The following is a 14,763-nucleotide window of genomic DNA, read 5'->3' as shown; positions in this document are numbered from 1 at the left end:
CTTGGAACCCAAATTGCATATTTAAAGAATGTGTGATGGAAGCTTTTCCAAACGGATCAAGCCTTTAAACAAATTCACAAGATCTGCATTACTCTGTAGTGTTCAATTGCAAGCTTGGACTGCGGAGTCTGTCATCTTGCAGACAAATTCTCTGACAGTTAATTCTGCCTAGGAAATGCTGAGATCAGAAGTTATGTAAATCTCACTGTTTACTTTGAAGAATTTCTGTGGTGAAAAGTAAGATTTTGCTGAGTCAAAACACATTATTGCATATTTTGATACTAGGTATTTTACTACTTAATATTTTTTTTGGTGGAATGCATGAAAGATTTTTTTTCCCCTCTTTCTTTCTGTGAGAGTTGTAACTTCTTTTGTACTCACCCAACCTAACTAATAAGGTGGCTAGAGACACCTTACCAAGTACATAGTTAGCAGACAATCACAGTTATCCTGTCTACATTCCAGGAGAAGCCATCGCCAACTTGCAGCTGTGGAAGAGAGAGTCATTCTTCAATCAGAATGGTCTTTTTGTATTATTAAATAGCAATCATCAAGTCAGATCGTTGTTGGGGGAAAGCTGCAAGGAAAGGTTTTGCTCTAAGTTGTCATTCTAACTGTTGCTTCCTTTTCTCTGCTTTCAGAGGGTGGCAGCAAGAAGCTAAAGAGCACGATACAGAGAAGCACAGAGACAGGAATGGCAGCAGAGATGAGAAGTCGCATGGTTCGACAGCCAAGTCGGGAATCCACTGATGGCAGCATAAACAGTTATAGCTCAGAGGGCAAGTAAGTGACATTATAAATATTAGTAATGTAGGAGATGTTTCTTGTCTTTGTAAGAAAACCTGGGATGTGAGCAGAGGTCCCAGCTCTGGCTGAAGAGGATAGTTCTGTATACAGATTCTTCCCCTTGAAACATTTACAAAATTTAACTATTTTAGGCACATAACACAAATTTCTTGAAAGCTGAGGTTTAGAGAGGATTTCTTAAGGATTGACATTTTCCCTGTCATCCAGTGAGGCATTTTGTCCAACAAAAGACAGCTAAATTCAGACTGCGTTATTCAAAACAAAACAAAGGGGTACTTTTTCTTTGAGTTATGTTTGGATTAACTCAAAGTTAGACTTCAAATGTATGTAAATCCCTGTGATATGAAACTCTGTTCAGTAATACTATAAACAAAGAAAGTTTAGTCTGGAGGTGATCCAAGTCTCTTATTGAGGATTGTAAACCCAGAGTCAAGCTGCCCCATCAGCTGAAATCAGGCAGACAACTGAGGGTAATGGGGCAGCTGTTTTCATTCACTGCTGAATGACTCAGTATGTAGGAGAACAAAGGCAGATCTTACACAGAAATGTGTGTGAATACTTCAGCATCCTCGCAGCTCTCAGTGGGACTCAACTGCTTGTGCCAAGGCACAGTGGTCACTAGGAAATTCTTAGAAGATACCTTCCCACAAGGGGAAACTGGGAATGCAAGTGTAAATGCACTATATGGTTGTCTATAATATAACAAATATCTTCTGTTTTTCTGAGTTCTGTGATATAGCTGTAGATCGAATCCTAAAATGCTCTGCAAACTTGCATGAGTTTGGTATAATAACATTAGTTTACAGCAGCTCTAGGTTTAGATCACAGTGAACGAAGAATGTTTAGATGCAGAGAATCTTGTAATTGGTGAGCTGATGGTTGGACTGGAGACCTTGAGGTTCTTTTCCTCCTCTATCCAAAGAAACCTTCTTAAATAAAAGAGTTCTTAAAACTAAACTTCACAGAAAAGCTGACCTTTTGGCAAATCAGTTTTGTAACGAAAAGCACTGTGCTGGTATTTTCCAGCCAGCTTTAGTTACAGGCAGTCTGTGCATTTATACAGGCATAGTAAAAGCAGTTAGTCTTGAAGAGAAGAAAGTGTTTTTCCTATAAAGCTAGCTGGGATTTGCAAAGAGCTTTTAGTGTTCTATGACTGGAGCACATAAGCCTGATCAGTGGAAATCAAAGTTTTTCACACTAGATGTTTTTATTAGGAAGTGCTGTTATTTTCTTCAGTCTAACAGGGAATTTTCTTTGAGGAAGAAGCAGATACCGAGTGGTGGATGGTCTGGTGGCCATGCTATCTAGGCTTGGTTCAAAGTCTGTTCTTCCATTCCTTGTGATGTGGAGGTCCCCAAAAAAGCTGAGCCTCCACACCATGGATCATTCTTTATCTCTGGGGTTTGTTTATTTTCTTTTTTGTTCTGCTTGTTTCTTTGGTTATTGTTTGGAGACTCTATTAAAAAGAAAATGGAGATTCTGGAATACAAGAAACAAGCTTGAAAAAGCACATCTCATAAAGTCACTGAGTAGTTTGGATTGGAAGGGACCTTTAAAGATCGTCTGGTGTGGTCCACTTGCCCTGCAATGAGCAGGGACGTCTTCAACTCAGTCAGGTTGCTCAGAGCCCCATTCAACCTGATGCTAAATCTTTCCATATATTATGTGTGTTGATGTATTACATTTCAGTTTGTGTCCTGAAAGAGGGACAAGTACCAACAATAGACTCAGATGTGGCTACCAGAATATTTTGGCTAGGGAGTACCATTAGGTTTAGCTCTAATCAGCACTAGTACTACCTGCCAGTAGTTAACTATCTGCTGCTTCATTAAACAGCTGTAGAAATCAGATTAACTTAGTGTATACATCTGTTTTCCCTGTTTGTTCTAAATGATATGGATGGTGTTTGGATGTATGTATAGATATAAAACAGTATTACAAGGTAAATCAGGCATTCAAGAATGAAGAATGATAGGCTGTTAAATTTTGTGAGGCTTTTTATGTTTTCTCATACAAGGTCACTTATAGTTTCTTCACCTGTCGGGCTCTTCACTGCTCCTGAAGAACTCCCTTGCAAGAACTGTTTTATGGACTACATTGGGTCCATGTGCAGAACTCTACCACACTTCTTTGGGGCCCATGGGGGACAGCTCGTACCTGATGCTGCAGAACAATTTGTGGTTGCACATCCTGAGCTGCTTGACTTATATCAGTAGTACTTTTGAGGTAAATACTGTAGGACAGTAGAAACTAATCCTGTTCTTATGCTTAACCAGCTTTTATTTTGCTTCAGTTTAATATTTCCTGGAGTACGACTGGGCGCTGACAGTCAGTTTAGTGATTTCCTCGATGGACTTGGACCTGCACAGTTAGTAGGCCGACAAACACTAGCAACTCCTGCCATGGGTAAGAATAATTTTCTCCTCTGTTAAATGAATAATAGGCCACTAATGCACACACTGCGAGACTACAGCCCCAAGAACACTTTTACAAAGTGGCTTCCTTCAGTGTAAACATGAAGGTCTTATATGATTCACTGGTATTCCTAGCATGCTAGCATTCAAAATGGGGTAAGAAACAGTATTTGCTCCATTTGAGATGTCAGCTAATCTCATTTGCAATTCGGAAATAGGGCTTGCATTTTACTTGCCACTCAAAATAGTTGTGGTTTCTCCAGTTGTAGCTCTCTACAAAATCTCAGCTATTCAGAGTTTCTATTTGCTTGCTACAGATTACATTGGATGTGACAGGCAGTTTCTGGACAAACTCTGGCAAGTGTCCAAGTTTAGTTCATTTCACCCCAGAATGCGAAACTTCTCCCCACATTTGCAATGACCAATAACCAGTTGCTGTTGATAAAGCCAGTGTTTGTCATGAAAGTGACAAAATCCTTTTCTACAGCAGCTGCCTGTGTCTCTCTGTGATCTTCTCTGTGTTTCAGACCAGTTGGTATTTCCCTATAGCAGCATTAGCTGTATCTTGGTTATGAAGGGAGTGTATAAGGTGTACAACAGTGCAGCACTGTGTAAGTATTTCTTTAGGATGCTAAGTGAGGAGTCCTTGATCCACTACTTTAATGATACTTCCTCTGCTGGAAATGAGAAGTGGCCAATGCTTTAGTACAGCTGTCTTGGGACAGTCAGTTTCAGGAAGGGCTACTGAGGTGCTTCTGAAGGAGAGAGAAACAGAAAGAAAAAGCTTGCAGAAGACAGTGTTTCCTTCCCAAATCATGAGTGAAGGAGACAGATACTTTCTTGAGAATGCCTTGATTACCTCCTAGGGCAAGGGCTGCTGTTTAAGTCCAAATGACTGCTATGAATGCATTTAATAAGCACCAAACTTATTAAAGTCAGAGTTTTTATTATTTTAAAAGATAAAAGATGATGTGAGATGATTTGTCCAGTAAGAATCTAAGTGGCTCTATCAGCATGAATGTAAGGGTCTAGGTTTCTTCTGTCTACTTTAATCTTTTCTGACTACTTCTCTGCAGATTACTAGAGTAATATGCTTATTTTCACTTCTGAGTAATCAAACTCTTTGTTTATTAAAGGCTCAATTTTTGCACACCCAAAAGCACTCAGTCATGCTTTTTAACAATTTTTGGAAGACCTTCCATGTGGTATCCTTTCACTAGTGACAATTTGAAAATGTTTGTCTTACCGCTCCCCCTTCTGGTTCCCTGTCGCATGTTTCATTTTGGATATGCGATACAGAGATGGGCTCTTCAAAAGGCTTGTTGGAATTTTTCTGTGAGCTATTTTTGGTGCAACACAGAGCTCTGTTTATTCAAGCAAAGTCCAATTGATAAAAGCAATCTTCCCTGCTGCTTTGTCATACCTCAAGTACTGGGGTATAAACACTGCTTCAGTACACTGTTAGACAAGCATATGAAAATCTCAGGCCTAGTTAATTTCAAACTGCTATTTCTTTGAATCCAGACCCCAAATTCTATCGTTTAGGACTCTTTGTGACTGGTTTCTTTTTTTTTTTTCCAACAATCAGGGTTTACATGTCAAATACAGACTCACTTGCTTCATGGATATATGTATAGTTCATTTATCTGCACGGCATCACATAGCTGACCATGTTATATGGTTAATTTGTTATTCTACATGGCCTGTTACATTTCTACCCAGCTGATTCCATGATACATAAAACCGTAGAGATACAATGCTCTGAGCATCGCCCTGTAGTTGACTTCCCTTGCATTTTATTGACCTAGATCAGAACAGTGCTTGGTTTCAGAGCAAGCAATTTCCTTTTTCTGCAGCTAATGTCATTTGTCAGAACTTAGGAAGGGAAGCAAGTTTAACTGTTTAGTAGCAAAAGCAGCTTCTTATTTTAACATGGTGCTTCATTTTATTCACATAAAAAATGTGTGTGGAATATTGATTAAAAAAGGGAAAATTGTCACCCCTGTACTTTTTGGAGACTTTTTCAGATTAAAAAAAAACAACTCTTCTGAGCTCCTGGGGTGCTGGCCATCGTTCTCTGAAGCCTTGCTATGACTGTGTGCCTACTCTGGCTGGTGCCTCTGACTCATGCTGAGGATCTAGTCAGGCACTTGTAGTTAAAGAAGGTGGTTTCAACATTAGCCTCCACCAGCAGTCCTCCTTCCTGTTTCATCAGACATGAACCCTTTGTACTGTTAGCTCTTTGCTCTCAGCTTGGGGGCAGAAACTTCCAGCTGAAGGGATTTCTGAACGTGAGTTTGGGGTTTAGGTTCTCTGAGCGTGGGACTCCTCTCAGGGCTGCACATGTCAATGACTGGCACACTGGGGCAAATCTTAGGTAGGAAGTCTCTAGAGAATTCACCAGTGCAAAATTACAGGTGTGGTGGTTATACCATAGTGTTGCTGTAAATTTGCATGCCTCCATGGGTCAAAAATACTGTGCTCTGGTATAAGCCATACAAGAAGAAAGGGCACCGTGCACCCTAAGTATACATATTTTAGCTCTGCTTTAAGAATGGAGAAATTAAATGGATCAGGAAAAGAGGTGACAAGCACTCTGATGCAGCAGACTAGCAGAAAACTAGTCTTTCTGTTTCTCACCTATCTCCTGGGCTGTAGTGCTTCTCTAAAACATGGTCTGCGTTCTTCTCCCTGTCAGGTGACATCCAGATTGGAATGGTGGACAAAAAAGGCCAGTTAGAAGTAGAAGTCATCAGAGCCCGTGGCCTCACACAAAAACCTGGCTCCAAATCTACCCCAGGTAAGGGAAAAAATAGACAGTGTATAAACAGAAAATGAGAATATGAAATATGCTGATGAACTGGGGATCAGCTGTTTGAGCTCCTCATTACATTTGCATTTGTTTGGCTTGCTTTTCAGCAATGAATGTGTGTGTAGGTATATCCTTGCTACTGATGTCCACTTCTTACCACCTTGCATCTGCCAGTTGCGTGCCACCTTTAAAAGAATGATTTTCAGCAAGAAAACATCTGTTCTGGAAGGGACATTTGCAGAAATACTTCTGCAAATAAAAAAAAAATCTTAGGCAAGTCGTATATATCAGAGAGGCTCTGTCGATGTAGATGAAGTCCTATGTGTTTGTTCCACATCAAAACAAGAGATGGAAAGCAAAGGAAAGTGCATTGAACAAACAGCTTAACAGACCCACATGCCAGGATCTTTTGCATGCAGCAGTGCTTCAAGAAGACAGCAGGTTAAGCTAGTGACAATGTCAATAATTTGTATAATGAATGAGATTTAATACTGTATCATTTTATAAGGTCATATTTGAAAGTTCTGGTTATTTATAGATATCCTTATTAGAGTAGATTTATAATCACTGCCACAGCCACTGCTTACCTTAACAACTGGAACAGTTGTTTTAGATAACATTTTGCTAATATATTACTTTAAAACCCCCTTAGCAGCTGAAGATGAAAGAGCAGTTAATGTCTATATTATCAGAGCCACTTAGTTTTAAAAATTCCTTTCAATGAAGCATCAAAGACTTTTGTTTTGAAATATCTCTGACCCCTAAACATACATAGAGACTCCCAAATGGCTCTCAGTGACAGTTAATTCCTGGCAAAAGAAAGTGTTTTTAAATGACAGATATGAAACGTAATTGTTATTAGTAACATTTCAGATCCTTACATTCAAAGTTTATAAAAAGCAAATTGATTTCTTATGGGCTGTATCATTTATTTTACAAATATAACTGTATTCAGATTATAAAGTGAAGTTAACGTGCCATTTTCTTTCCGCTCAGCTCCCTTTTAAAGCATTTGTCCTCCAGCTCAGATGGGCAATGTAGAAGTTTTTAAGTCCAGACATAAAATTCATGATGTTCTGTTTGCAGCTCCATATGTCAAAGTGTATTTATTGGAAAATGGAGCATGTATAGCTAAGAAGAAGACAAGAATTGCACGGAAGACCCTTGATCCTTTGTACCAGCAGACACTGGTTTTTGATGAAAGTCCACAGGGTAAAGTCCTTCAGGTCAGTTCCTTCTCAATCCCATTTTAGGCTACCATTTGGAGAAGTGCTTGCATGTTTACTTAAGTTTAAGCAATATGTGTAAACCTATTCCAACTCAGTACGCATTTAATTTTATAAATGCCAGCGAACACATCCTTGTGGCTTGTGGTTTCAGACCTGCAAAATGTCTGGCTGTATTAAACATTTCTCTTTTGTTGACTCTTGCTCCTGTCCTGCCATTAGGTTTTCCCACAAGAGGGAGCAATCATTCACCCTTAAGAATAACATTTTCCTTACGCTGCACTTAGCAGGAGTGAGCGTATAAGTGAGGGTTTGAGGACAATGCTGAACTTGTATTTTATGTTCTTCCAGGTAATAGTTTGGGGAGACTATGGCCGAATGGACCACAAATGCTTCATGGGAGTTGCCCAGATCCTTCTGGAGGAACTGGATCTGTCCAGTGTGGTAATAGGCTGGTATAAATTATTTCCACCTTCATCACTAGTGGATCCAACCTTGACTCCCCTGACACGCAGGGCTTCTCAGTCATCTCTGGAAAGTTCAACCGGGCCTCCCTGTATTAGATCATAGTAGCAGGTGCTGTCTGATAAAAACATCATCCAGGATAACAATTGGAACCAGATATTCACATGATCAAAAAACACTGTTGGAGAGAGACAATCACTTCTGTTTTCGCTTGTAGTAGTTATCCAAACATATGTCTGTCTGTCTAGAGATGGCTTTAATTGACAGAACAAAGGTATATCTCATACGGCAAATCTATTAGCGGCTATCACAGATGCTTATAATGATCCAAACAAAAAAAAGAAAAGAGAGAGAGAGACCTTTAGATTCGACCTAAGTCAAAGATGACCCAGACTGGAAGCTCTCACTCTGCTAACGATGTTGTAATTCTCACACTTTGACAGAGCCCCCAAGCAGCATTACCTTCCTGGTGTTTCAGCAGGTTTTTTTCTGTACTTGTCACTTCCACTAGTTTTTTGCCATGTGATTCCACTAGTTTTGTAGAAGTCCTCACAACGCTAACAGAGACCCTTCCTTTCTTTTTCTAAACCAACCAAAAAAGGGCTGAAGCATATCTCTGTAAGCATCGTTAAAGTATTCAACAAACAGCCACAGTTACAATTCCAGCAATTAGTTCAAATCGTTTCTCAGTTCTGGTACTTCCAAGTCGCTCACGTGGAGACCCAGAACAAATGACCAACCTAGGTTAGATTCTAAAAAATAAATAATCATCACGGTACCACTTTTTCTTTGTACAAAGCAGATATGTTTGCATTATATATAATAACTTTATGTTGGTGATGTTTTGCATGGAAGAATTTTGAAGAATTCTGCAACTACTGCTGGGGACTGGTAAAAGCAGCTTTGGTCTTAATTTTGACTTTGAATATGTTACTGGTAATGCAATTTTCCTCCTAGAAGTGGAGAGGAAATATTTACATTTCTGTGTATAAATGTATATTTGACTTCCCAAAATGTTGACCAGGAATGGATTGAGCATATGACACTTTCAGCTGTACCCAGGCTTCTCTGATGTGTGTCGCTTCAGACGCACCTGTCTGCCCTGGATAGAGCATGGTATGAGTTGTTCAATGTTTCACTGGAAATTCCAGTTGAAATATTCTGCACTTACTAATGTTTTTATCAAATTTTAGTTTACATTTCTTTGAGATTGATGCAAGCACAAGGCTTGATTTTTTAACGCAAGATATCTTACTTTTTTGGAGAAAAAAAATAATAATTCAAATTTCAATTTGCTTTTTATTCATTTGAGTTCTTCTTGGCCTCGAAATCCCTTGTGATATTCTGTAAATGTGCGAACAACTGCAGATTCCTGCAGGTGCATTGATATGTTTCCCCTCCTTTTACAGGCCATTCAATTTTGTGATCACACAAATAGAGCAGCATGACTTGGAACTGTTCAAAGCTGCATGCACGTTTTGTAAAAAGAGATGAAAAAGGTTATTTAATAATGTATGTTAGTTCCACATAGGCCAGCTTGTATGTTGCATGTACTTGTACAGTTTGCTCGTACTTACTATACTGAAGTAACCAAGAAATCTAAGCCATCCATTTTTCTTATAGACATTTTGCAGGTTTTAGCCAGGCTAGGTCAGTGAGTCTGGTGCTAAATGTCTATAGATGGACTTTATTTTTTACCCTATGGAAAACGTGATGTAGTATGGACCAAATTCCTTCTAATAACTATTTGGTGTAGATTCCTACTGTGGGGCTGTAACACATGTAGAAACTGTGTACACACTAGGTTTTAATCCATAGACATACTGCCTGCACCAAGTGAACTATTTATTATTACTCAACACGTGGGAATTACTCTGCCCATCTTTCCATAGGACACAGATTGGTTACTGCTCGACCTGCTGAGCAGGAAGAACTTAAGAACTGGTGCACTACTACTAGATCCTGTTCTGTCTTAGTGGCCAAAAACCAACTAGTTATAATTCGATAGTATCTTTCTATTTCAACCACTTGTCTTAACACTCCCCTGTGCTTTTAAATGAAATTCCAGCTCATGTTATGTAAACATGTTTAATAAAATTTCCTTTTCATGTCCAGTGTAGTAGTTGTGCTCTCTGTATGTCCTGGGGTTCATCTGTGATTCTGCTCACTGCAGGACTGTGTGAAATGTGTTAAGGAACAGTAAAATGATAAGTGATTTCTATGGTTTTTTGATTGCTGTAATAGTGTATGTTGAAATCTGGGGCCAGAAGCTGAGGCCTGGTGAAAGTCATGTTTGGTTGGCTTCCTTTTCACTGAGAAAGGAGCCAAATTGTGCTCTCATTCCTTGAAGCAGACAAATTGAAGTCAAGAAACAAATGTAGCCAAATTACCATCTGTTGACATCCAATCAGTTTATTGAAGTTGGGCAATGCTGTGACTGCTTGCACTGGGTCAGTGGGGCAGTGTGTATTAGAGCCAGGCAACTGCTCTCCATCTGGTATGTGCTGAGCCTTGGAGACATGAGCACAACTCCTGAAGTTTTGCGCTTTTTAAACCCAGATATAGACCGTTGTAGTGTAATGCCGTTATGGACAAAGCTTCATAGAAATTTACTTGAGAGCAGAATTTGGCGCTAAATTTTGTTAGAAAAGCAAAGATTATGTACTTTGTTTAATTTTTAGTTTTCCATGTCCCGCAGGTACCGGATCACAATTTAAAAATAACATAAAGACAATATCACCTCACTTGGAACACTTTTGTTTATTACTTTATTTAACTGAATACATGGCTAAGCTACTGAAAAAAAATGAATAATTAAACATGGTCAATCTCTTAACAAAAAGGCATGTTATATTTCTGCTTCTGTGTGGTAGGGGTGATGTTCTGATACAGAATTTGTCACACTGTTGCAAAAAGCCATCAATTTCATATATCTCGTGGCTTTGATATTGTGTCCATTACCAGGATATCTTTTCCTTTCTGATCTTGATCATATAACCAAAGTTAAGCATTTCTGATCTCCCCCTAGGGCACAGAAAATATGGCAGCAAAAGAACACACTGAACTATTTTGTTTATGGTGTTTCTGATGAACAGGGATTGCATATGCAGAGATTTCAGAAATGTAGTAGACTGTCCTAGGACAGAGTTGTGTGCTGGTCTCCCTTCCCAGGGACTGCTGCCTTTTAAAAACTCATTGCTGAATGCTGAGATTATAGTACACAGATAAATCAGCTTTATTTCCCTCCTGATTTTCCCTTGAGAATGCAGTACAGCTTTATATGTCATAGGCAGGGGAAGAGCAAAGATATCAAACTCATAATTCCCATCATACAATCAGGCAGTTAATGTTAATGATGAGTTAATGTTCTAAATTTTATATTGAAATGCAAATTTAGTGTCCCTCTTTGTGGGCAGAGGAGAAGATTTTTGCCTTGACCTTTGTGAAAGAGGGACATCAGAACTTCTGTGAGTGGGTAGGACAAACCAGAGCTTTATGGTCTTATTCCACTGTAATTCCCGAGTAAGTGATACATGCACTTTCATTGCCTGTTCTCACAAACAAATAGCAGTCCAGGTATGATATGTTATGCATAGAAGAAAAGTTCAAAGTGGATCTTCAGAGACTGTTCTGCATATTCCAAGATTGTACTTACAGCCTGAGACTTGTCCCCTATGAAGTTGGCTGTTTGCTGCTCCTGTGTAGTTGCTACTCTACTGTTCACAGCCCATTTAACTCTAGGAAAAAAGGATTATGCAACTTACACCCTTTTTTTGCCTTAAATGAAGAAAGTCATGGCAGACAGAATAGGGCTTTCCCTTTAGAGCCCTAAACCCTCCCTCCGTGTTACCCTACTATAATTCTGCAAACACAGAAGGAAAGCAATCTGCAAGGAAGCAGGTTGTTGTTGAAAAAATGTGATTTCCCAAGTCAGGTAATGAATGTTCTGGCCATCTTGGGTGATTAAGAACTCCGCTAGCATCTGTCAAGAATTATGAGTCTCAATTAATACTTCACTCCCACCTCATTCACTTCTCTCTAGGAGAAAAAGAAAATGCACAGGTCATGTGTGTATTTTCTCAGTGTCTGCACAGATGACCATGTATGCTGGTAGTTAAATACCAGGGTTATGAAAGAAGTTGTGTGTGGCAGGCATGTCACATAGATCAAATGTTCTGAGTTTTGTGGTCGAAATTCCTCCTACCTAAGGTGCCAGAGATAGGAGAGGAATCTGGATTCACTCCTTCTAGAGTCTAGCTGGTAATGGTGGTTGAGCTTCTGAATGCACAGCCTAGCGTCTAATGAAGTGCCCCGTGGTTGGATATTTTCTCATCACTGTTATCATTTAAGCTGTAGTTGTGCATAAGGACATAAAACCTTGCACATTCTGCCTTGTTGAGTCAAAGCGTCTCATGCTCAACAGTAGTAATAACTGAGGAAAGGGTAAAAAGTCAGAATCTGTAGACTACAGTGTATCGGTACAGCAATTCAGGTAAGTCAAATATTAGACAGCTATATTTATGTCTTGCTAGTGCAGGAAGGGCATTCTAGAGATATGAGTCTTTTGAAGGTTTCAGCTGCTGGCTGCTAGATGTGAGTCACCTGGGGGTGTCACAGATTCTTACAGGTGGCCTCTGAAAAAATTACCTTCAGAAGGTGGTGAGCAGCAGTTCATTGTTACAGTGCTCCCTGGACAACTCAGAATTATTCATTCTAATCACATTGAACGTGTCTACCATTTCAGAGCCCTGATAAAATGCAGTTATATATCAGTAGTGACCAATTGGGTAAGCACTTGGTGAAAGGCTGTGTGATATGACCATCTGAATGGATTATCACTATGATGTCTGCAGTAATTCATGTAGGTGAAGATTTTACTTTCAATTTCCTTCTCATATCAGTGAGATGTATATATGTGAGTGACTTTGAGAACCTAGGTATCAGTCTCTGCACTTGGATTATGTGATAAATAAAAAGGGGGTAGGTGTAATTTCCCCATTTCAGAGACATTACATAGATACGGAAAGAGTAGAACATAAATGTGGAAAAGGCAGTAGTTAGGTCCTCAGAGACTTAAATGACATAATAAGATTTTCTTGTCCTGACTCCCAAAGTCTTTTTTACATTGACAAGTACCAGGAAGCAATACCTTCCATAGTAAACTTCGTCAGTGTATTCCAGCTACAGCCAAGAAAAAATTCCTGAGCCACACACCTAAGCAGGACGCTTCTGTTTCCTTCAGTTTATACCAACCCCTGTAAAAGAGTCTTTCATAGAAAAGATGTCTCATACAAGGGTCAGTAAGACAGTCACAGATATTTTAAGAAACCTTGTCATGCAATATAACCCGATAAAATAAGATTTGCAAATAAAACAAATACTGTAAAACAGAACTTCAAGTAAATGTCATAGTATATACTGGGGGAAAAAAAAAATCAGTTTTGATAATTATTTGCATACTTCAGAAACAGTGTCCACATGCAGTGCAAACATGGCAGTACTACAGTAGCATTTAAGAATCAAAAGAGATCAATTACTGTTTTCAATAAGGAGGAAAATGTTTTCTAAATACTTAGTTACTAAGCAAAGGCCGTTAGAAGCTGGCAGCAGCATTATCCATGAACTGCTTTTTGTTAAAGCTGCAGCCAAAGGAACCAAGACAGACCCAAAGAACTTCATTGTAGAATTTCGGAAGGGCTGCATTTTTTCCAGAGTGACAGAGTCTGAGACTAACAGAGCAACCCTTGAGTGCTCAGGAATGAACAGCCAACCCAAAAGAAAGTAATGACAATTACAATGAGAAAATAATGCTTCCAAACCATATGGAAGACTGTCTTGTTACAGCTCTACTCTGCCTTGGTGAGGCCGCATCTGGAATATTGTGTCCAGTTCTGGGCCCCACAGTTCAAGAAGGACAGGGAATTGCTTGAAAGAGTCCAGCGCAGAGCTACAAAGATGATTAGGGGAATGGAACATCTCTCTTATGAGGAGAGGCTGAGGGAGCTGTGACTCTTTAGCTTGGAGGAGACTGAGGGGTGACCTCATCAATGTTTACAAATATGTAAAGGGTGAGTGTCAGGATGATGGAGCTAGGTTTTTTTCAGTGATGTCCAGTGATAGGACAAGGGGCAATGGGTGTAAACTGGAGCATAGGAGGTTCCATGTGAACATCAGGAAAAATTTCTTTACTGTGAGAGTGACAGAGCACTGGAACAGGTTGCCCAGGGGGGTTGTGGAGTCTCCTACGTTGGAGATATTCAAGGCCCACCTGGACAAGTTCCTGTGTGATGTACTCTACGTTACCCTGCTCTTGCAGGAGGGTTGGACTAGATGATCTTTTGAGGTCCCTTCCAACCCTTAGGATTCTGTGATTCTGTGATAACTGCTCAGCTCCTGTCTTTTTGACTGAAAGCTCCCAAGAGAATAGTGGCCAGCTTCTGAAAACCTCACAGATGTCAGGGCATTTCTTCTTGACGGGTCAAAGGATCTGGCCCAACTTCATTACTTCAGCATTGAAAATAGACTATCTAGTGGCAGCAGGGCTTACAAAAAGTTATGATGCACGGTTTTTCCTTTCTTATGGGTGACTCTAGAAGTTACTCAGCAAAGGAAAAGTAAGCTAATGGCTCTGTATCTAGTCTCAAAAGGCACATAAAGGCTGTAATTGCTGGGAATAGGGAGTATCAACAAGCTTCTCACAGGCAGTTTAAGAGTGGCTTGTTGACCTCTTTTGCTTTTTCTTTTACCAATAGGAAAAAAGCCCTAAGATCTGGGGGGACAAAGTACAGTGTCGGCTGTCCTAGAAAACATGGGACATGCTGATTCCTTCCTTTCACCCCTTCCCTTTTCATTGCTCCTGCAAACTATGAAGCAAAGTTCTGTGTAGTCTGGTGCCCGGACTCAGCTCTCAGTTGCTCTGCTCTAGTGCTGCCAGCAGATCACTTGGTTCCAAAGCCTGTTTGTAGAAAAGACCATTCCTAAACCATTCATCTTAAAATACAAACACACCTCCCCTAAGCCCTCAGGACTTTATCATTAA

The 14,763-nt window shown here is 39.7% G+C and overlaps 1 protein-coding gene across 27 annotated transcripts in view; it reads left to right on the top strand.

The window, feature by feature from the left end:
• The window catches only part of RIMS1 (regulating synaptic membrane exocytosis 1), a 303,442-nt gene extending 293,604 nt beyond the window's left edge, over nt 1-9,838 (top strand). For all 27 annotated transcript variants that reach the window (XM_061460482.1, XM_061460480.1, XM_061460507.1 and 24 more), the window contains 5 exons: nt 642-783; nt 3,101-3,213; nt 5,920-6,021; nt 7,120-7,259; nt 7,611-9,838. In XM_061460482.1, the coding sequence (XP_061316466.1) occupies nt 642-783; nt 3,101-3,213; nt 5,920-6,021; nt 7,120-7,259; nt 7,611-7,829 (716 nt within the window). In that variant the 3' untranslated portion in view covers nt 7,830-9,838. The remainder of the gene's footprint in view (nt 1-641; nt 784-3,100; nt 3,214-5,919; nt 6,022-7,119; nt 7,260-7,610) is intronic.
• Nucleotides 9,839-14,763: the final 4,925 nt, after the last annotated feature.

The sequence above is a fragment of the Pezoporus flaviventris genome, unplaced genomic scaffold (assembly GCF_033815535.1).
Source record: "Pezoporus flaviventris isolate CSIRO_AGI_PZ_B2104156 unplaced genomic scaffold, CSIRO_AGI_Pfla_v1 ptg000031l, whole genome shotgun sequence".
In the NCBI taxonomy this organism is placed as follows: Eukaryota; Metazoa; Chordata; class Aves; order Psittaciformes; family Psittacidae; genus Pezoporus; species Pezoporus flaviventris.
This window is presented reverse-complemented; position numbering and strand designations above follow the sequence as displayed.